At 44.2% G+C, this 21,449-nt stretch overlaps 1 protein-coding gene and 1 long non-coding RNA gene across 2 annotated transcripts in view; one reads left to right on the forward strand and one right to left on the reverse strand.

Annotated features, from left to right (window-relative positions):
• Positions 1-21,449, forward strand: part of TCFL5 (transcription factor like 5) — a 30,469-nt gene that overhangs the window by 7,002 nt on the left and 2,018 nt on the right. The window contains exons 3-5 of the mRNA XM_053247043.1: positions 11,301-11,457; positions 12,169-12,406; positions 16,993-17,134. Coding sequence (XP_053103018.1) covers positions 11,301-11,457; positions 12,169-12,406; positions 16,993-17,134 — 537 coding nt within the window. The remainder of the gene's footprint in view (positions 1-11,300; positions 11,458-12,168; positions 12,407-16,992; positions 17,135-21,449) is intronic.
• Positions 591-21,027, reverse strand: LOC128323610 (uncharacterized). The gene is made up of 3 exons (XR_008306384.1): positions 20,975-21,027; positions 5,234-5,336; positions 591-667 (listed from the first exon to the last, which is right to left on the reverse strand). It is a non-coding gene; the product is annotated as an uncharacterized LOC128323610 (long non-coding RNA).

Here is a 21,449-nt window from a genome sequence, read left to right on the forward strand (position 1 = left end):
GTGCACCTTGGCAGCAGGAGATGCATCAGCTACCCTTCAGAGAAAAAAGGCTTCCACTCAAACATGTCTTTCCTTTCCGCAACAACCTGAAAAGGTAATGGCTACTACGCAAATTCAGCTAAAGGCAAAACAAAAGTCTACTGAAACTCAGACCATGCCACCTCCAACATACGACCCAGTGCCACCTGAATCGCCGACTCCTCAGTCACTGATGCTCTCACATCCAGAGAGTCGTCACGGCTCCTTGACTTTGAATCTGACCCTGACACTATAGATGTCCTTCCTGACCCTTCTCCAAATGTGGCAACACCTCACGTCTCTCCAACAGAGGAGATGTGGGCATATCATGTTCAAGTCAAGGAAATGGCAGAGGCCTTGGGCCTAGATTTAAAGATACAGACTATGACCATTGACGATCCGGTCTACAGTTTTATGGCCAAGTCCTTTTTGGCGCAACCAGTGGCCCTTCTAGTCCTCCCGGTGATCTCAAGAGCAGCACAAAGTGTGTGGGAAGTTGTCCATACTTCTACACCGACTTCTGAGAGACTGGAGGGTCTTTATCGAGTTCAGTAAAATGAAAATACATACCTGCACAAACACCCTGTGCCCAATTCATTAGTAATCGACTGCACAACTTCTTCAAAGTCCAGCTGCCATCATACAACCCCTGAAGATACAGAAGGGAGGAAATTAGACGTTGTGGGTAGAAAAATATATTCTACTGCATGTTTATCAGTTAAAATCACCAATTACTCTGCCTGCATGGTGAAATACAATCACTCCCTCTGGGAAACAGTGGAACAAGAATTAAATTCCCTCTCCCTGGAAGAGCTAAAAGCACACACCAAGCAGGTTATGGCAAAGTCATCAGCACTAACACAACAGCTGAGTGCAGCAAAACATCTCACAGAATCAGAATCCAGGGCCATGACTATGCCAGTTGCCTTAAGATGCCATGCCTGGCTCAGGTCAGCCTTATTGCAAAATGACATGAAGGACACGATAGAAGGTCTTCCTTCTGATGGAAAAGACCTGTTCAGTGAGCAGACCAATTCCACTATGGAGAAGCTGAAAAAGTCAAAATTTACTGCTAAAACCTTCACCTCTTCTGCTACAACATCCTACACTTCAAAATATAAATCATTCTCTAGACTTAAATCGGACTTAAATCAGGTTGCAGGCAACAGGGACGGAGAGAATATATGAAACCCTATCAACCCAACAACAAACACCCGTATCAAAACAAAAATAAGGGCAACCAAGGCTAATGCATAGAACAAGCAGAGTCACAAAAACAGCATCTTTGAGGCTTGTGCTAGCCCATCACACATGCAAGTGACTCCATACCTCAACCATGCCACTACCATCTTCAAGGCACCTCAGATAGCTGCCAATACCACATCTCTATGGCACCTCTGACACCAACATCTACTGCCAAATCCATCAAATTGGCAAGCCATGCCCTTGCATGGCAACACATAACATCCGATCATTGGGTTCTTCAGATAATATCTGCAGGTTATGCCTTAGAGTTCAAGAAGAGACCAAACTTCAGGGGTCTCTGCTTTATGTAAGTGACACTAGCACTGCAGGAAGAGGTAAACAAATTATTAGCAAAAGGGGCCATAGTCCCTGTGCATTGGGCACAAAGGGCTTCTACTCCCACTACTTCCAGATCCCCAAGCAGGGAGGGGGAATACATCTGATAATGGACTTGGGACATCTGAACAAGTTCATCCACATGAGGAAGTATCGAATGACAGCATTGCAGGACATATTGCCACTCCTACATCAGGAACAGTGACTGGCAACCCTCGACTTAAAGGATGCTTATTTTCACATTGGAATTTGAGAGACAGGAAATTCCTGAGATTCACTCTAGGCAACTCCAAATTTCAGTACAAGGTACTGCCCCTTGGCCTGAGCACAGCACCACATGTATCTTTACAAAGTGCATGGCAGTAATAGTGGCTCACCTAAAGACCAGGGGATTGGCTATCTTCCTGTACCTGGACGACTGGCTTCTAGCGTCCAGGGACAAAGAAGAGTTACTTTCTCAAATATCATATCTGTTGCAGCTTCTCCAAGAACTGGGCATTGAAGTTGTTATTATTTCTAGTTTACACAGTCAGACAGGTGTTATTGACTGGTTTGTTTTATCCAGACATCGAGTCCTTCCCAAGGACCTGGTATGGCTGAATTTTATTATCAGTATTGTTGTTATTATTATAGATATCATCGCAACATATAGGCTGTTGCCAGTAAAGTTGCTTTTTGTAATTGGCTGATGGTGATTTCTGTGGCCCCTATGGTGTTGAGGTGCTCTTCAAGGTCTTTTGGAATTGCACCTAGGGCACTAATTACTACTGGGATTATTTTGGTCTTCTGCCACAGCCTTTCAATTTTGATTTGTAGATCTTTGTATTTTGTTATTTTTTTCTATTTCTTTTTCTTCTATTCTGCTATCACCTGGTATTCCTATGTCAATTATTTTAACTTGTTTTTCTTTCTACTCAACTACAGTTATGTCTGGTATATTGTGTGGCAGTTGTTTGTCTGTTTGTAGTCGGAAGTCCCATAATATTTTTGCATCTTCATTTTCTACAACTTTTTCAGTTTTGTGGTCCCACCAATTTTTGGCTACAGGTAGCTTGTATTTTTTGCAGATGTTCCAGTGTATCATCCCTGCTACCTTGTCATGCCTTTGTTTGTGGTCAGTCTGTGCGATCTTTTTACAACAGCTGATTAGGTGGTCCACGGTTTCATCTGCTTCTTTACAAAGGCGGCACTTGCAGTTTGTTGTGGATTTTTCGACTTTTGCTCTTATTGCATTTGTTCTTGTGCAGCCAGTATTAAACCCTCTGTTTCTTTCATCAAGTTGTCATTCTTAAGCCACTGCCAGATCTTGGTGATGTTTGATTTTCCGATTATATTGTGCAAATATTGACCACGCAGTGGCTTATTTTTTCATTTTTTTGCTTGGTTCTTGACTTGTTCTTTCTTGTAGGCCTGCTTTGTTTCATTGGTGTTGAATAGTTTCTCGTTATTGACCATTTGAAGTGCATCTTCTTCACTGTCCTTGATATATTCTTCAAGGCCTCTTTTCTCCTCCTCTACTGTTTGATGGACTTGCAGCATTCCTCCTCTACCTGAGATGCAAGGGTGGTATGGCCTTTCGACATCACTGCGGGGGTTCAGAGCATGATTGATGGTCATTATTTTCCTGGTCTTACGATTTGGTGTCTCTAGCTCTGCCTGGGTCCAGTCTATTATTCCTGCAGTGTATCTGATTATAGGTATATCTCAGGTGTTTATGGCTTGTATGGTGTTCCTGCCGTTGAGTTTGCACTTTAGAATTTTTCTAACTCTCCTGATGTATTCACTTCCAATTTTTCTTTTAACTTCAGTGTGTGCAATGTTATCAGCCTGGAGAATGCCCAAGTATTTGCAATGTTCTTTCTCTTCCAGGTTCTAGATGTTGCTTCCATCGGGCAATTCTATTCCTTCTGTTTTTGTTATTTGTCCTCTGTTCATTATTAATGCAGCACACTTGTCCAGTCCAAACTCTATTGCTATATCGCTACTGAATATATGGACAGTGTTTAGCAGTGAATCAGTTTCTGACTCGGACTTTCCATACAACTTCAGATTGTCCATGTACAGCAGATGGTTTATTTTACTTGATGTTTTAGATGCTTGGTATTCGAGGCCTATTTTGTTTAGTATTTGTGAAAGTGGAGTCATGGTGATTACAAACAACAGAGGGGATAGTGAGTCCCCTTGGAAAATACTTCTTCTAATGCTAACTTGCCCTAGTGTCTCGCCATTGATTGTTAACTGTATACTCCACATGCTCATTGCTTTTTAAATAAATATCTGAATGTTTTTGCTGACACCAGTTGTTTCTAAACATTTTAGTATACATGTGTGAGGCAGTGAGTCGAAGGCCTGCTTGTAGTCAATCCATGCAACACTTAGATTGGTTTTTCTTCTCTTGCAATTTCCTAAAATCATTTTGTCAATCAGCAGCTGGTCTTTTGTGCCTCTGGTGTTTGGGCAATTTCCTTTCTGTTCAACTGGAAGCTGCTTATTAGTTAATAAGTGTTGCATTACTTCATCTGCTATTATTCCAGTTAATAATTTGAACATGGTTGGCAGGCAGGTTATCAGTCTATAATTACTTGGAACTGCTCCTCATTATGAGATGAGTTTTGCCAGTTGTTAGCCATTGTTCAACATCACCTCCTTGCAAAATGTAATTGAACTGTTTTGATAGTTGTTTATGAAGCCTTGTTAGGTGTTTAAAACAAAAGCCATGCAGTTCATCATCACCTGTCACCCCCTTCTCAGCCCCCTAGCTGCTGCTGCTGCTTTCTATCCTGCCACCACCACCATTTTCCTTCCCTCCCCCACAGCTTTCTTCCCCACCACCACAGCCCCCCCCCCCACTGCTGCCATTTCCTCCTCCCCTCCAACTTCCATTTTCTTTCCCCCAGCTGCTGAAACCAGGGCCAGGCTGTCCCACCACTGCCTCCTCCACCCAGCAGCCAGGCTAGGCTTGCCTGCTGCCGCCTCCTCTGGGAGGCTGAGCCAGGTTCTGCTGCCACTGCCTCCTCCTAACCACAGCAGGTGGGCCAGGGCTAGGGCCAGGCCATCCCGCTGCCGCTGCTTCCTGCCTCTTCCTTACCGTGGCAGGTGGGCCAGGCCCAGGCCGTCCCATCGCCACCGCCTCCTGCCTCCTCCTCAGGCTGGCGGGGCTTTCCCCAGCACCTCCTTCCTCGATCTGCCCGTCCTGGCGTGGCTTTGCCCTCCTGGCCAGCTGCCTCCTAATGTCTCCTCTGTGCCCAGGCTCCACCACTCACCCAGAGGCTGGAACTCTCACGAGTGGTGCCGCCACTCTTGCGAGAGTTCTGCCACACATCCCTGCACACCATTAAGCATATAGATAGATTATTATTATTATTTTATTTTTTACACTTATATCCTGCTCTTCCTCTGAGGAGCTCGAGGTTATTTTTATCCTCACATGGTTATTTTTGTCCTCACAACAACCCTGTGAGGTAGGTTAGGCTGAGAGATACATGACTGGCCCAGAGTCACCCAGTGAGTTTCATGGTTGAATTGGAATTGGATTGAATTGGAATTAATTGGAAGAAATCTCACCTACAACAGGTGAAGACCATAGCCTATCTAGGAGCAGTACTAGACACACAGGAAAGAAGGGCATACATACCTCAGAAAAGGGTCCAAACCATCCAGAATTTGATCCAGGTTTTCAGAACGCGTCCAACACAGTGTGCACGACAGATACAACATCTCATGGGCCTGATGGCATCCTGCAACACAACAGTCAGTTATACGCGATTGAAAATGAGGAAACTACAGTCGTGTTTCCTCTCAGTCTTTCGTCCTAACTTGGACAGCCTGCTGCTAAGGTTAACTATTCCACCCCAAGTCATCCAGTCTTTGCAGTGGTGGACATTAGCAGAGCATCTCCTGCAAGGTGTCCTGTTCCAGACTAAAAAGCTTACAATATAGGTGACAATGGATGCCTCCTTAATGGGTTGGGGAGGACATTGCAATGGTAACAAGTTCCAGGGACAATGGACCTGCCACCAGAAACAGCTGCATATCAACTTCTTGGAGCTTCTAGCAGTTTTTCTGTCAATGAAAGCCTTTCTGCCTGTGCTAAGAAATCAAACAATGCAAGTTCAGCTAGACAACACCACTGCCATTGCTTATCTGAACAGGCAGGGAGGGACAGTCTCGAGATCCTTTTGTGGCCTAAGCATCCAACTTTGGCATTGGTGCCTTTGCAATCACGTCTGTCCCCAAGCAATACAAATAAAGGGGGCAGACAATGTGATCACCAATGTACTGAGCTGCACCTTCCTGTGCTCAGATCAACATGAGTGGGAGATAGACAGCAAATACCTAAATCTAATATTCAAAGCCTGGAGCTGGCTGCCAATAGATGTATTTGCAGCCTCACTGAACACCACATGCAGCAGCTGCTGCTCCAGAGTGGGACATGATCCACAGTCACTAGGAGATGCATTCCAGTTGGACTGGACTAAGAATGTATTGTACATGTACCCTCCACTGCCACTTATAAGTCGAGTGGTGGCAAAACTATTACTACATCGAGTAACTTGCATTCTGGTGACACCATGGTGGCCAAGGCAATCTTGGTTTCCACTGATACTCAGACTGTCCCGGCACAGATTCAGGAGTTTCCCACAATATCTGGATCTTCTATTGCGGGATGGAGGGCTAATTCTACACCCCAGCATAGCCACCCTAATGTTAACAGCTTGGCGGATAGGCTTCTGAACTAGTCAGTTTAGCTAAATCAGAGAAAACCACCCACTCTAAGAACTATGTGGGTAAGTAGAAAAGGTTTAAATCCTACGCAGCCTTGGAAGGCTTCACTGCACTGACAGCATCAGTCAGGCAAGTGCTTCTCTACTTGACTGCTAAAATTGGAAGGCCTGTCCACTTGGCGGTGCTGTCAGCGAAACATGCGGGGTGGGGTGGAAAGACAGTCTTCTTTTCCTGTCCTAGCTCCAAATGTTTCCTGAAAGGCCTCACTAACCTATATCTTCCAGTCAGACCGGGCTGTCCTTAGGGCATGGCAAGCAGGGCAACAGCTCTGGGCCCTGCTCTTTTAACTCCCATTAGAATCAACTGGAAGGAGGCTGATTTGCTTCGGGCCCTGCACCCCTGCCAGGGCTCTCTAAGGACAGCCCTGCAGTCAATTGTGATCTGTCAGATGCAATGCTAGACGTGATCTGCAGCAGAGGCAAAATTTGGTAGAGAGTTCCTAAAAAGGTTTTTGCAATAACTACTGCTCCCTCCTCCAACACAGCTAACTGAATACCCATTACTAATGGAGCTAAACAGACTATGATCCAGATAAACAGGTTGCTCACCTGTAACTGATGATCTGGTAGTTGACATCCGTTGACATCCATTAGACCTGCCCAAGCTTCTCCACTGCAGTAGTTCAAGTCTATTATAAAGAACTCACCTCTGACACTGCAAGAATGGTCACCTGCTATGGAGGTCATCATGGAACTGAAGGAGTGGCATTGCTCCCACCTGAAATATCGGTCACATGGGGCAGGGTGGAAGTGCCACAAGGAGCTGTGGCACTCCACACCAAGAAAGGCAGAACCCATTACTAACAGATGTCAATGGAACACTACCAGATCATCAGTTACAGGTGAACAAATTGTTTTCCCCTAAATTGGCTGAGATCTAATCTAGCATATTTCAGATATTTTTTAAGCAAACCTTTTAAAAAGTATGATACATTAATTTTACTTTATGTATAAATATCTGAAAAGTTCTTCCAATAGCCTGAAATATTTAATTAGTAATCAAATAAGTAATTTGGTTTAAAATTTAATATTAAAACACATTAAAAGCTTTATCTGGAAATTATTTTATTGAAATACCTATAAATATCTTAATATATGACAATTCAGTAGCATACACTTCCTTATTTAAATTCTAAGAACCACCCCCAAAGATGCTATAAAAATTGCTAGCACACTAATTTAGGACATCCAAATAACTGTGCATCTATATTCATTATATATGCATTCATGCCTTCTAAGAAGGGTCACCTGCAAAAGGTTAAGTACAAAAGGTTAAGTACAAAAGGTTAAGTTAAGTTTCTGCAACTGCTCAGTCTGACTGGTATTGTTTCCATTCATTATGTTACTAATTAATTTTATGGGGACATGTTTTTTTCTGTGAAAAAATACATTTTTTGTGGGCCTTTGACTCAACTCCCTAGTCACCAGCTATACTGTAACTAAGAAAGTATGACTGAAAGAATTGCATATTCTTCATCTGTTTACCCCTGTTGATTTCTAGATTGAAAGCTCCTCAGGGCAGCAATTTATCCTCTCTTTTATTGTAAAGTGCCATTCCCACCTAGCTGGGAATTGGAAGCTGAGGGGGAAATGGCCCTGAGGGAAAGGATTTGCATGGGGAAATTAGCATTCATGGGGAGGATTAAGCATCCCTCTCTCCTCCCAGTCATCCTCTGCAAGTATTCTCTTCCTTGCATTATTCACATTTAAGAAATTGTACCCTACTTCTCTATCATAAGTCCACATGACGGCATACATGTATAACTATAAGACATTCCAAATATCAAAGGAATAATACAAATTGAAAGTTAAAAAATAATAATTAAATGTAAGCACAGCAGTTAAAACATTTTACATGTAGCTGAATCTGCAGCCAAACATTTGTAAACCTAATTGCTATTAATAGCAGGGGTAGACATTAGGGCCAAACAATGCATTATATTGTATATGTCCTTGGTCTAGACACACTTAACTTTCATTTACTAAATAGGAACTGCAGGGAGCCTGATTCAATCAGAATTGTCACGGGAGGGGGATTTGTCTACATCACAGTGCTGGATCATTCGCCTTCAGTGATGCTTCTTTGCCCCAAGATGGAAGTTCCTATTGGTCAGTGGGAGTTTTCATTCCTGGGGCAAACAGTAAAAACAGCGGGTGGGGCTGATTTGGATTGGGACCACAGTGGGAGCAAAGGTATATAGGTCCCTCTCTCTTGCCAATGGTCCCAGTCCGGATTGGCCACTCATGGCTGCTACTTTGTAAACAAAACTAAGCACTTAAGAGCCAATGACATGTTTAACATACCATGCAGTTGGGCCCTTACCCTGGCACCCAAAAGGTAATGCTTATGGTGCTAGGTGAATATCTATCTATCTATCTATCTATCTATCTATCTATCTATCTATCTATCTATCTATTGAAAATTTCTTATATACCGCCTCCTCCAAAGACTCAGACACATTTGCATATAATGTGGAACCGTGGGTTAATTGGACCCATGGTTCTGTGCCACTCCTCCCCCCACTCTCCCGTCTGAATTTAGATGTTCAGGAGCTGTCTCTCTGCTGCAGTCAGCAAGACTGCAGAGAGGCAGGGGAGCAGGTGTTCTGGGCAGCCCACAAAGCCAATCTGGCCAGAGTTGAGGAAGGAGTTTCCTCCAAGGCCAGCAGCCTGTGGTTCCGAATTCAGATGTACCGCAGGCTGCTTGGAACCTTGGGTTGGAATGATGAAACTTTATTCAACTTGAGGGTTCAGATTGGAGTCCCAGTCTTGAACCCTCAGTTTGGTCACTGCGCCCAACTGCCGTTCCCCACATTTGGATGTAATGTCTGCAGAACTGCGGTTGTGGTTCCATGTTACATGCGAATGTGGCCCTAGTGTCATCTCAGGAAAGGCCCTTCCTCTAGGAACCAACCTCAAAGACAGGAGCATCCAGAGAAAGCCTCAAAGTGAAGATCTCAGTTGCCAGGCATGCTTCCATAGAAGGAGGCAGTTTTTCAGATATTCCCATTACCTGAGCAAATGCTGGGTTGAGAACACTGGCTGACATCTTGACTAATGAAGCACTAGTGGAACCCAGTGAGTAGGGATGTGCACGAATCTTTTTTTCAGTTCAATTTTTTCCTGAATCAAAGCAACCCTGATTTGTTTTGTCTCTGAATCTGTCCTACCAAATCACCTCAGATTCAATTTGGATTTGGATTGATTCTGACAACTTATAAAGGTCCTAGGGGCACCTAATTTGGGTGGTGTGTAGATCCCTATGGGTGTCACCTACCACCCACTTTTCAAGGCAGTGGGGCACTTGGTTGATTTTTAATTATTATTACTTTTAGTTTTTACTGATTTTGTATATTTCTGCCATATGAAATATTGGGAATTCGAAGTCACCCTATCCTAACCCTTACAGGATCCCCAGCTTTAATTTAAAACAAAAAGCTAAGCTCTAGCCCTTGTAGAAGTGGAGTTATGTATTTCTTCTGTTCATTTTGACTGTCACTGGACAGTGCCAACTGTCAACTGCCATGTGCCAACTACATATACCCCTATCTGCAAGGCAGTGGGGTACTCAATGTATTTTTTTTTAGGAATATTGAAGTGTTTAGATTTTTTGGTGTCTAATAATTTTTCCTCATAATGAATCCCTATGAGGATTCATTATACACCTTCATTTCTTCTGTTCATTTTGACTATCATTGGACAGTGCCAACTGTCAACTGCCATGTGTCAACTACACACACCCCACACACGCTCGGGCACTCAGTTTATTTTTTAGGAATTTTTGAAGTGTTTAGATTCTTATGTGTCTTCATTACACACCTTCATTTCTTCTGTTCATTTTGATCCCACTGCTTTTCGGGTGGGGGTGGGGAATTAGTGGCATCCCATGTGCCAACTACTCCCCGCAACCTGCAAGCCACTGGGTACTCAGTTTATGTTTTAGGAATTTTTGAGGTGTTTAGACTCTTTGGTGTGTAATGAATCCTCATAGGGATTCATTATGAGGAAAGGTTATTAGACACCAAAGAGCATAAACACTTGAAAAAATTCCTAGAACATAAATTGAGTAGTACCGCATTGCCTTGCGGTTGAGGGGTGTGTAGCTGGCACATGGCAGTTGACAGCTGGCACTGTCCAAAGACAGTCAAAATGAATAGAAGAAATGAAGGTGTGTAATGAATCCTCACAGGGATTCATTGAGGAAAAGTTATTATACACCAAAGAATCCAAACACTTGAAAAGTAGTGACCACACAAGTTTGCTCCGTAACTCCAGTTCTACAAGGGCTAGAGCTTAGCTTTAGGGAATCTAAATCTTAGCTTTCAGTAATCTGAATCTCAAATCGATTTGAATCAAATCTGGCGCGATTCAGTTTGGACTCGAATCTAGCCAATGGACCACAGGGGTGGTTTGTTCTGTTTCCAAATTGCCAGAATCAGCTAGATTTTGGGTACAAATCGATTTGTACCCAAACTGATTTGCACATCCCTACTAGTGATACCTTTCCTTCTCCCAAAAGTGCTTTTTGCTACCTGAAAACATATCCCTGAATGTCCCACAGTCCTCAGGGGCATATTTCTGGGTGGCACAAAGGGCTTCTGGAAGATAGGGAGGTTGCTGTTCTGGAAGATAGGGAGGTTGCATGTTCCCACATGCATGCACTATCTCTGGTGCTTTGGAACTCTTCAGAAGGACCGGTGCTTCTCTTCAGAAGGACAGGTGCTTCATTCATCAGCATGTCAGGCACAGTGTTACTAAGATAAAGCCTAGTTGTGTCCTCTAAGTTTTGAGTGTGTGTGTTTTCCTCTCAAGGAAACTGACTGTGCAGCATCTGCCTTCAGTTTCATACTGTGGAGAATGCCATATTATTTTCAGATCTGGTTTTGCTTCATACTGTTTTGGTTGTTTTTTTTAAAGAGCTCTTCAACCTCTGTTTTGGAAGCAGCCAAACATCAAGACCTTGGATTGCCTCGAGCTTTTTCTATCTGTTACCAGCAGGAAATTGAAGCAACAAAACAAACAGTTGGGCCTAGAAATAAGGCACTGCCTGAACATGTCTGGATTAAAGTAGGAGGTAAATAGCTAAACTTTGGTTAATTCTGCTGTCAGTGGTCATCTCTTTCAAGTAATTAATTCTGATTTATTAAGGGTAAATTTTTTAGAGGATGGTAATCCAACTCTCATAATCCACAAATTATTAGAGGCAGTTTGGAAGTGATGATGGAATCCATAGATGACCTTGGCAGGTTATTAGCCTTGGATAATTTTCTGTAAATTACAGTAACAATTATGTCATCTACAGAGTGGCTGTGAGGTAGGATGAAGTTGGACTGTTAAGTGTTTTGCACATACTTGGAGGAAGCAGCAGACAATGCCCACGCACAGCTCTTGAGAGAAGCAAGCAAACCAAAAACTTTGGACAGCTCCAAGTTTCCCCACCTCATATCCAGCTGTGATGGTGCTCCAAGATAGCTATTTCTTCTAACAAGGACTGGCAGATTTTTCCTAATGGAATTACAAGCTAACTCATAGTTCCTTCAATAACACGATGATAGCTATATTGAGGTTTTCATGAAATGGACATTTATTTTTACATCTAATAACTGATCAGTTAAAAAGCAGGCAGTTAATCAACTACATAATCTTTAATCAGCAGGCAGCCCTAGAGAACGTCAATAAGTCAGTCATGAAAAATGTCACAGTGCAATTATATATAATAACCACCATTTTCATGTATTTAGGAACAATGTATAGAATTGTTTTCCCTCTTTTTTTTTTTGCAAAGGAGAGACTTTATGTAAGCAGACCATAAACAAAAGGAGTCGCAGTCGAATACACCCCTTGGACACCAGTATACAGCGCAAACCTCTTGGTGACATTCAAAATGTATGTGATAACCAAAGTGCTGGTTCAGGCCAGGGTACTTGGCAAACTGCGCAGCCAACCCAGAGTGCACAAAATGGAACCCAAGGTGGTGTCTCTCAGCGCCGTGAGAGGCATAACCGGATGGAACGAGACCGAAGGTAATTGCTTGCTATTGGTGGCCTCTGAACTCTGAAAAGAGCAGCTTTTGTATCTGGTTCTTATATTAGTAGGTCTTTGCAGATGTGTCTTTTGAACTTTGAGTACATGCCAATTTGTGTGCTCTAATGTCACTTTTGTGCAAAGCTTTTGCAAAGGCAGGTCCTGTTTATTTTTTTAATTAATGACCTTTTATATAGTGCCTTTCCCACAATGTACCCAAGGTGGTTAAAAGTACGCCTGCAAAAGAAGAGGGTTAGCACAAGCAACTCTTGGTTGCAAATCTGCAGCTATTTCAGACTGCCAAAAAAGCATTTCTGGGGGTTGAGGGATGCTTGGAAATGGCATAGGCTGCATCATGAGTGGCTGCAGGGGCAGGGAGAGAGGCTGGAAACCAGATGAAGTGTGACTAGTGGAAGGTGTCTTCGGCCTGGTTTCCAGGGTTTGCCCCTCTCCCTGCAACCACTTGCTATGCAGGTCATTGCCAAAGGTCCTTCAACCCTTGGTGACACCTTTTTGGCAGGTTTAGGGAGCTGCAACAGCAGTCAGGATTACTTGCTCTAGTTCACTTATGCTGGTGTCGCTGCACATGTGAGCCACAGACTCCAGTAAAAGTGATGGGGAGGGAAGAGATCTTGCCATTATTTCCACTGGTCACGGAATTGCAAAAGCCTGCTGCGCAATTTCAGTATTTGTGTAAGTTGCGCTTTTGCAACTTGCAATAGGAAGATGCAGCAGCACCTGCATTGTACAGCATATCAACCATGGTTAACTGTTTGAAGAACTAGTCTTCTTGCACAATCCTACAGCCCAGTGCCACATTGCCAGATGTCATAGGATTGGAGTTGAGAGTCCTGGCACAACTCACACTCTTGAGTAATACTTGTGAGCGGTCACCAGCAAAGCCACAGTCATCAGCACTGCTGTGTTAAGGGTTTTCCGTGCCCCTGCATAAAAGTATAGTGTGTTGACAGTGGTGAGGATCAGGAAGGGCAGGTCCCATTTGGCCCTCTTGTGTGCCATGCGATGGAGTCCATCAGAGCTGTAGAGGCAAGTATAACCTTGTGTCAGCCTCATCTAATAGAAAGTGAAGGGGCAGTTTTGTATGGCAAATATGGGCGCTGAGGTGACTAGCTCTGCTCTGTTTACTGCCATAGGATTCTGCTTTAGGTTGGAGGTCAAGATTAGGCTCTTTCCTCCCACCAAAAGATTCCCAGACTCTTATTGTGAACCTTCCTAGGTAAAACAGAACAAAACTCAAACCAAAGAAATGCAGGTCATATTAGTTATTACTGTACAATTAAAATATACACTTAATTTTGTAATTAACTGAAATAGTAAGACCTTGTAGTGCTAATTTAACCTTTGCAAATTAATTGAGATACAGTTTGATTGGTCTGTAGGCCAGACATTGTTGAAGGATTGTTGTCTGACTCACAAGAAATAGTCATAAGAACATAAGACCAGCCCTGCTGGTTCAAGCCCAAGGCCCATCTAGTCCAGCATCCAGTTTCACACAGTGGCCCACTAGATGCCACAGGGAGCCTGCAGGCAGGAGTTGAGGGCATGCCCTCTCTCTTGAAGTGACTCCCCAGCAACTGGTATTCAGAGGCATCCTGCCTCTGGGGCTGGAGGTGGCCAGCTGTTTCTCACAGAGTTTTCTCCTCTATGGCTGAAATGATGCACAGCACTACGGAGCCACTGTACACTGCACTGGAGCTGATGCGGACTCATAAGGTAGCCCTGATGCTGTAGAGAGCAGGCAGTTGTACAAGGGGTGGCACGGCAGTTCCTCCAGTTGCGAATGGGAGAAACTGGCAGCACTGCCTGCACAGCCACCAGTTCTCAAACTTGGGTCCCCAGCTGTTGTTGGACTACAACTCCCTTCATCCTCAGCCAGAATGGCCTCTAGCTGTTTTGGCTGGAGATGATAGGAGTTGTAGTCCAGCAACATCTGGGGACTCATGCTGGAGAGCTCCTGTGCTGCAGCATTGAGGGTGCCTTACGAGTGCACTGCAACCCCATCGCAATGTGCAGTGGCTCCATACCATTGCGCATCATGTCTGTCTATATAGTTTTCTTGGGACCAGACTAGACTTTCTTATGTAAACAGCATATGGGAAGGATTGGTTCCAATTGAGATTGGAACCATGGAAGGAGTAGGCTTGCATTCTCCTGATTCTGATTGGGCTTCCCACCCATACTATTAACATGAGAAAAAGCAAGCAAGTAAGGCAGTGATGTAATGTATTGTTTACCTCTTATGTTGCCTTTCCCCATATGATTTTCTTTCCCTCTTTTCCTCAGAGAGGAGAGCTTGTCTTGTGGTAGCAAGTGTGACTTGTCCCCTTAGCAAAGCAGGGTCTGCCCTGGTTGCATATGAATGGGAGACTAGGAGTGTGAACACTGTAAGATATTCCCCTCAGGATGGAGCTGCTCTGGGAAGAACAGATGGTTTCAAGTTCCCTCTCTGGCTTCTCCAAGATAGGACAAGATTTTTTTTATTGAACCAACAAACTACCAAAGCATACAGTACATTGCCAAAGCACAGTTATATACAAAGTAGTTGTTTGTATATAATATATCTACAAAGATTTACACACAAGGATTTGGAGACCAAAGGGTTACAAAGTATATGCAGGCAGTACTATAACTCGGGGATGGGGGGTTACAAGGCACATCAGGTAATTGGGGGGCGGGGGGGTTACGTCCAATGTCCATTTCCATAATTTGTCCCATTGCTGTTTAGAAGAGATACACTTGTCTTTTTGCACATAACCATACAAACCTTTCCAGAAGAAATTTACTGTCTCATCCACATGAACCTCTTGGTCGCGTCTTCCCTCCCTATTCCTATGCAGGAGCATTGCATAAATGACATATAGGTTTACTAACCTGATTATGAGGAGGGGAACATTCCAATTCCCTAGTATGAGGGCACCCGTTCCATCCTGTTTCCTTGAAGGTTTCTTTCTGGGACCTCGAAAAGAGGTTCTATCGTTCAAACCTGAGGTTAGGTCTTCCCAAGTCTGTTTTTCCAAATCCGGCCACTCTAACAGCTTGCTTACTCCCTGCCACACTCTTTTGGCTACCACACACTCTTTTAAGAAATGTGAGTGGGTTTCCCTGAATGTTTTGCCTAGCTCACTAGCTTTCTGTTGGCAGGTGATTTTAGGACACTCTTGCTGGTCCTCTGGGAGCCATGGCTTAGCCGCATTAAGTGGTAGTACTTGGTGGTATAAACACCACCTCATTTCCCATAAATGGAAAGGGACCTTTTTCTCCTTAAAGAGAGCGATAGGGTGATCGGGTTGCAACAAGTACTGTGTGCAGTGTTTGTAGCGTTTACGTTCTAAATCAGGTTTTAAAAAACCCACTTCTAGAATCTCTCCATAAATTGTTTTCCTTAGCTGCTTAACTGAGGAGGATCCTTTAAATAGATCCGGTTCGACCTTTCATTTTTTAAAGTGTGAATAACAGGGTAGAGAGAGATTCTTGCCTGCAACCTTGGAGAAGCCGCTGCCAGTCTGTGAAGACAATACTGAGCTAGATAGACCAATGGTCTGACTCAGTGTATGGCAGCTTCCTATGTTCCTGTGTTGTTCCTATGCTCTTTCCCCCCCTTTACATAGGGTGTATTTAAAAAGAATATCTTTTCATTTTCTCTCTTCTGATTCTGCCCCCCTCCCCCCGCCATTCCATACTCATAGCATCTCTTACAAGGGGGCTAACCTCCCACATTTACTCACTCATTTAACTCATTAGTATGCTGCCCAAAACACAAGTCTCTTTAAGGGTTAGTTGTCATGCCTGAAGTCTTTATATAGCCCTTCAGACTTGCAAATAGTTTGTTATATAGTGTCCTAGTAGAATTTTCTCAAACTGCTTCCTTCTCCCCCCTGCCCCCTCCCCCGTAGGAAAATTCTGACTGCCAGCATAGTAGGATTATCTTTTCTTTTAGAGAATGAACAATAATTGTGTAAACATTGTTATCAGCATGCCTGGTACTTTACAGAGTAAAAGAGTCTATAATCTACATTGGAGTATAAAAATCAATAGTTTTGAACTATTGGGAAACTCAAAACAGAGAGGAGATGCAAGGGTAACAAGGGGTGAGAGTGAGAAAATGCAGTTACATGTACAGTACTAAGGTGTTGTTTTGACTGTGTATGAGGGACTGAGGGGCCAAGCTAAAGGCTTTAGGATAAGGTCTAAAGAAGGCCTGCTCAACTTTGGCCCCCAGTGGTTTTTGGACTACAACCCCCATAATCCTAAAACACAGTGGCCAATAGCCAGGGATTATGGGAGTTGACCAACATCTGCAGGAGGGCTGAAGTTGAGCAAGCCTGGTCTAAAGGATCTGAGGAAAGGCAGAGTTGGTACCCTGTTGGTGTTTGGGGACTCAGCATTGCAAAGAGTCATTAGCATATTGTAAACCCCATGAGACTTAGTAAACAGGGTTTTAGTAACACTCATGACTGGTGCCTTCCTGAAATCTTAGTCACATATTGGTTTTTACGTTAATACCCTTAATTAAGTAATGGTTCTAAAGAGAGGCTACAATTGATCATGTTGCATATAATTCTAGGCGCAGAATCCGGATTTGTTGCGATGAACTGAATCTTCTGGTTCCATTTTGCACTTCAGATACTGATAAGGCAACAACTTTACAATGGACAACAGCATTTCTAAAATACATTCAGGAACGGCATGGAGATTCCTTGAAAAAGGTCTATAAGTTCCACATAGATACAACACACATTGCAGTATGGAAGTTAAAGCTTCATTGAATCACTTTTCTTTGTGTTGCTTCATTTTGCTCAGGAAAAACGGTTCATGCACAATGGCTGACATCAGAGCAAGGATGCCCTAGTGCAGTGAGAGAGCAGCCGGACAGAACTTCCCGACTAACTGCAGTGGGGAAGCAGCAACTTTGGATGCCCTCTTTCCCAAGAAGCCCTCTGTGCCACCTGAAAATATATCCCTGAGAGCTGCACAGCCCTTGGGACATATTTTTGGGTGGCACTGAGGGCTTCCTGGGAAAGGGGAGGGCATAAACAATGGCCCCTTCCCCGCTACACCTACACCGTTGCAGTTAGTCGAGAAGTTCTGTTAGGCTGCTCTCTCACTGCACTGGTGCATCCTTGCTCTTAAGTCAGCCACTGTAGCATCAGTAGTCCTGTCCTATATACCAAAGTAATAGTAAATAAAGTCAGGTGCATGGATGGACTTGAGCCTAGCTCAGCTCCAGCAGTCAATGTTTTTGTACACTGCCAAGTGCTTTGCATTCCCTGCATGGTACAGCTGTGACATCCTCTACTTGCTGTCTCATTTAGATCATTTGTTAACTCTAGAGTTAACACCATTAGGACACCTGTTCTGCTTTACTACAGAGAGTCTATGGTAATCTGGCTGAGCAGGAGATCTCTCCCCTCTGTGACCAAGTAATGGAGGTCCTTTAACAGCTGCAGTGCAAACTATTTTTGAAACTTTTTGGAGATTAACTACAGATGGGTAATACTTCTAGCAACCCTGACAAGTTATATTCATGCCATAAGAGAAGTTGCATTTGCTTGACAGAAGGCAATTTTCATAAACAAAAGTAATTTTGATAGAGGTTATGGTACTGCACATAGCAGGCAGATCCCGGCTAGATGATGATGAGTCAAAAGCACTCAGGATGAATTTATTTCATCAACCCTTTGATCAACTGTAAGCTGGTTTTTATTGTTGTTCTTCTGCTGTTTTAAATTTTTAACGGTTTTAATGTTTGGTTTAAATTCTGGTTTTATCATTCTGTGAACCACCATGAGACACTGGTATGAGGCAGCATAGCAATGTAATATATTAAATTAAATTAAATTAAATTAAATTAAATTAAAATAAATAGGGCTCCACTTTAGAATGCCAGTTAGTATCCTGGCATGGAGTGAGAATCAGATAAACAATTGCTGGGCAAGGTATATATGCAACAGATCTCTCACTTGAACTTCAGGAACTGATGTGATATTTACTTCTTCAGTAAGGTGCTAAGACAGAGAATCTGTAGATGATGTTTTTATCACTGCAGTAGTGATTGTGGTCCGGAGGTTGCTGGGTACATTTTGAGTGAATAAACAGGATATTGATTTTTGGATTGCTTATGGCCCTAGTAGAATTATTAGCAATATGGCCTTTGATAATGAGTAGCTTTCACCCCCACTAACCAGCTTATTGTGTAAAAAATAAAGGCATTGCATCAGATGGTATTTGTACAACATGGGAGAGACAGTAGATGTGCCATCAGAACTCTTTCAGTGTCTTGAACATTTCACATGTCTTTTGTATGGCTCTAAGGACACACCAGACATAAATGAGTTACACTACATAGACTTCTGTGCAAAAAAGGGTGTAGTACAGGGGTAGGCAACCTTGGCTCTCCAGACAATTTTGAACTACAGCTCGCATCATCCTCAGCCACAACAACAACAGTTCAACAACAGCTGGAGAGCTAAGGTTGCCTACCCCTGGTGTCATGGGCGTAGGGTCTAGTGGACAAGGGAGGACAAATGTCCCCTGGCCTGGGGGCTCATGGGGTCCACAAGGCTTGGGGTGTGCCCCACCGCCGCCTCCATTTCCTTGTCGGGCACTGGTGCCCTGCAGCTGGGGCACGCGTGCTCCTTCCAAGCATGTTTGGAAGAGAATAAGTGCACTGGAGCTGGGCTTCCTTTCTCCTCCCTCCCCCCAGGCTTCTTCCTCTCAGGCAGCGGCCAGCCCCTCACCACCCTCGATGCTCCTGGCCACGACAGCCATGTTGCCTGGCTCCGATCCACTGCCGCCACCCCCCAGCGGAGGACAGTGACCCCCTGTGGGCCTGCACCCAGCCAAGCTCCACGTCATCAAGCTGGTGCTGCTGCTGGCCACCCTCTCGCTCTGCATAGGTGGTGAGCCAGCGGAGAGGAAGGCTTGGGGTGTGTGTGTTAGGTTGCCCCGCCCCTTGTGTCTGACATCAGATGCAAGGCGTGGGGCTTGGGCTCTGGGGCACATGTGCACTTTGTGCTCGTGATGGAGGCCCCAGAGCTCCAATCTGTCCCACGGCCGCTAGGAACCCCGCTACGCCCCTGCCTGCTGTAGCAGAATCACATCAACTTCCACCTTGTCATGACTCCCTGCAGCAGAACATTCCCCTTGCTAATTACCAAGGTTTATTTGGAAAAACTGCCTGATTGAATTGCCAGAAATCCTCAGTCCAAACAGCTATGGATAGTAAGAGGTATTTACTATTCAGTGGCTAATTAGGAAACCAGCTCCGGATCCAGTTTTTGAACTGTTGTCCTGCAGATGCACACAGTCTTGTGCTGTAGTCACATGTACAATGGCGCACCTAGGTAATTTTAGCGCTTGGAATGTTCCCACCATGAGCCCCACCCCACAAACCCCTGCTTTTGGAGACCTTCTGCTGCCACCATGCACCTGCGCTGCTGTCCCACCTCACCAAACCTCTGATTCCCCCCCCTCATAATTTCAGCCGCCATTTGCATGGCCGAGGGGTGGTGGCCGGGGGGGGGGTGAACCGAGCAGGCCTCCTCCCCGCCCAACACACACAGCAGGTGGCAGCTGACAGAGCGACTGCTGGGCCTGTCCGTCCGGCCCAGTGGCTCTTGAGAACTGTGAGGCGCTCCAGCATTCCTGCACGGTTGAAATAGACCATTGCAAGCCATGGGAAAAAACTGTAGGTTCGGTTTTGTTGGGCAGTTGTGGGGTGGGTGCGGTGTGGCTGCGGGAGGCCCCACTGGCCATTTGGAGGCCCCCCGGACTTTAGAGGCCACGTACCAGGGCTCCAAGGGCTGGGGGTAAGAACGCCTCTGCACATGTATTTGTATGTAGAATGGTTTGACATATGGCAGTATGACATGTAGAGCAATGTGACAAAGATGAGGATGATCTTTAAAAGTGGTGATTCTCTTTATTGAACAGGGGCAGAGCAACTGGCTCTATCCAGCCCTAGCACAGCATCCCTTCAGTGGCTGTTGCTGGTGTCTATCTTATGTTTCTTTTTAGATTGTGAGCCCTTTGGGGATAGGGTTCCTCTTAAATTTATTTTTATTTCTCTGTGTAAACTGTGTTGGGAACTTTTGTTGAAAAGCATATTTTGTTGAAAATATTTATCTTCATATGAATTTCTATAGATATACTTTTTTAGTGTTTTCTGTAGATTAATGCATTCAAAATACTAATAAAATAAGAAATATTGACATGGGAAATGTTCTTTTTCATTTTTAGCCGTCAGACTGTTACTTCAGATAGAAAATGTTGGATTAGTACAGTTGTTTGGCCACTATACAGTCACTGTTGGTTATTATGCATTTTAAAGCTATATTTTACACAAGTTGGGTTTTTGGGTTGTCAAAGGCCAATATGGCTAATAATTCTACTAGGGCCATAAGCAATCCCAAAAACATCACCCCATTTATTCACTCAAAACATACCCATCAACCCTTCTGGCCCTACTTGCCTCAGCCATGAACTCTCTCACTAGTTCAGTTCAAGTTTACTAGTTTTGACCAAGCTGAAACAACAAAACAACTCACAAGATGGTCTTAGGTAAGCCACTGGCTGACATGGTGCACAGTCTATTGCCTCCACAATTGTCTGCCCTGGGGCTTCTGTGGCCTCGAAAGACAGCAGTGGGGCTGTTTGGAAGCAGTGTTTCTGGAGAGGTCCTAATGTGCAACAATGGGGAAAGTTCTGGAATGCAGCTTCTGCATTGGCTGCTTCAAATCAGCATTGGGGCTGCCTTTGAAGTTCACAACAGCTGCAGGGCAGACCATGACAGAGGTGGCCGACTGCACATCATGCCAGTCATTTTCTCTATGCTGAATTCCCCATCCCACCTACCACCAGGTGCAATATGAGGGCATTGCTGCCCCATTACTAGATTGGTGTAAAGGTTATTGAGATAACCTATGTGGCTGTAGTTCTCCAGCAGTGGAGGAGTGTATCTGTGAGTGGGTTGCTCCTCCTACTTGCACCATTTAGCTTTCCGTTTTCTCATATCAAGAGAAG

Source organism: Hemicordylus capensis, chromosome 4 (assembly GCF_027244095.1).
Source record: "Hemicordylus capensis ecotype Gifberg chromosome 4, rHemCap1.1.pri, whole genome shotgun sequence".
Classification (NCBI taxonomy): Eukaryota; Metazoa; Chordata; class Lepidosauria; order Squamata; family Cordylidae; genus Hemicordylus; species Hemicordylus capensis.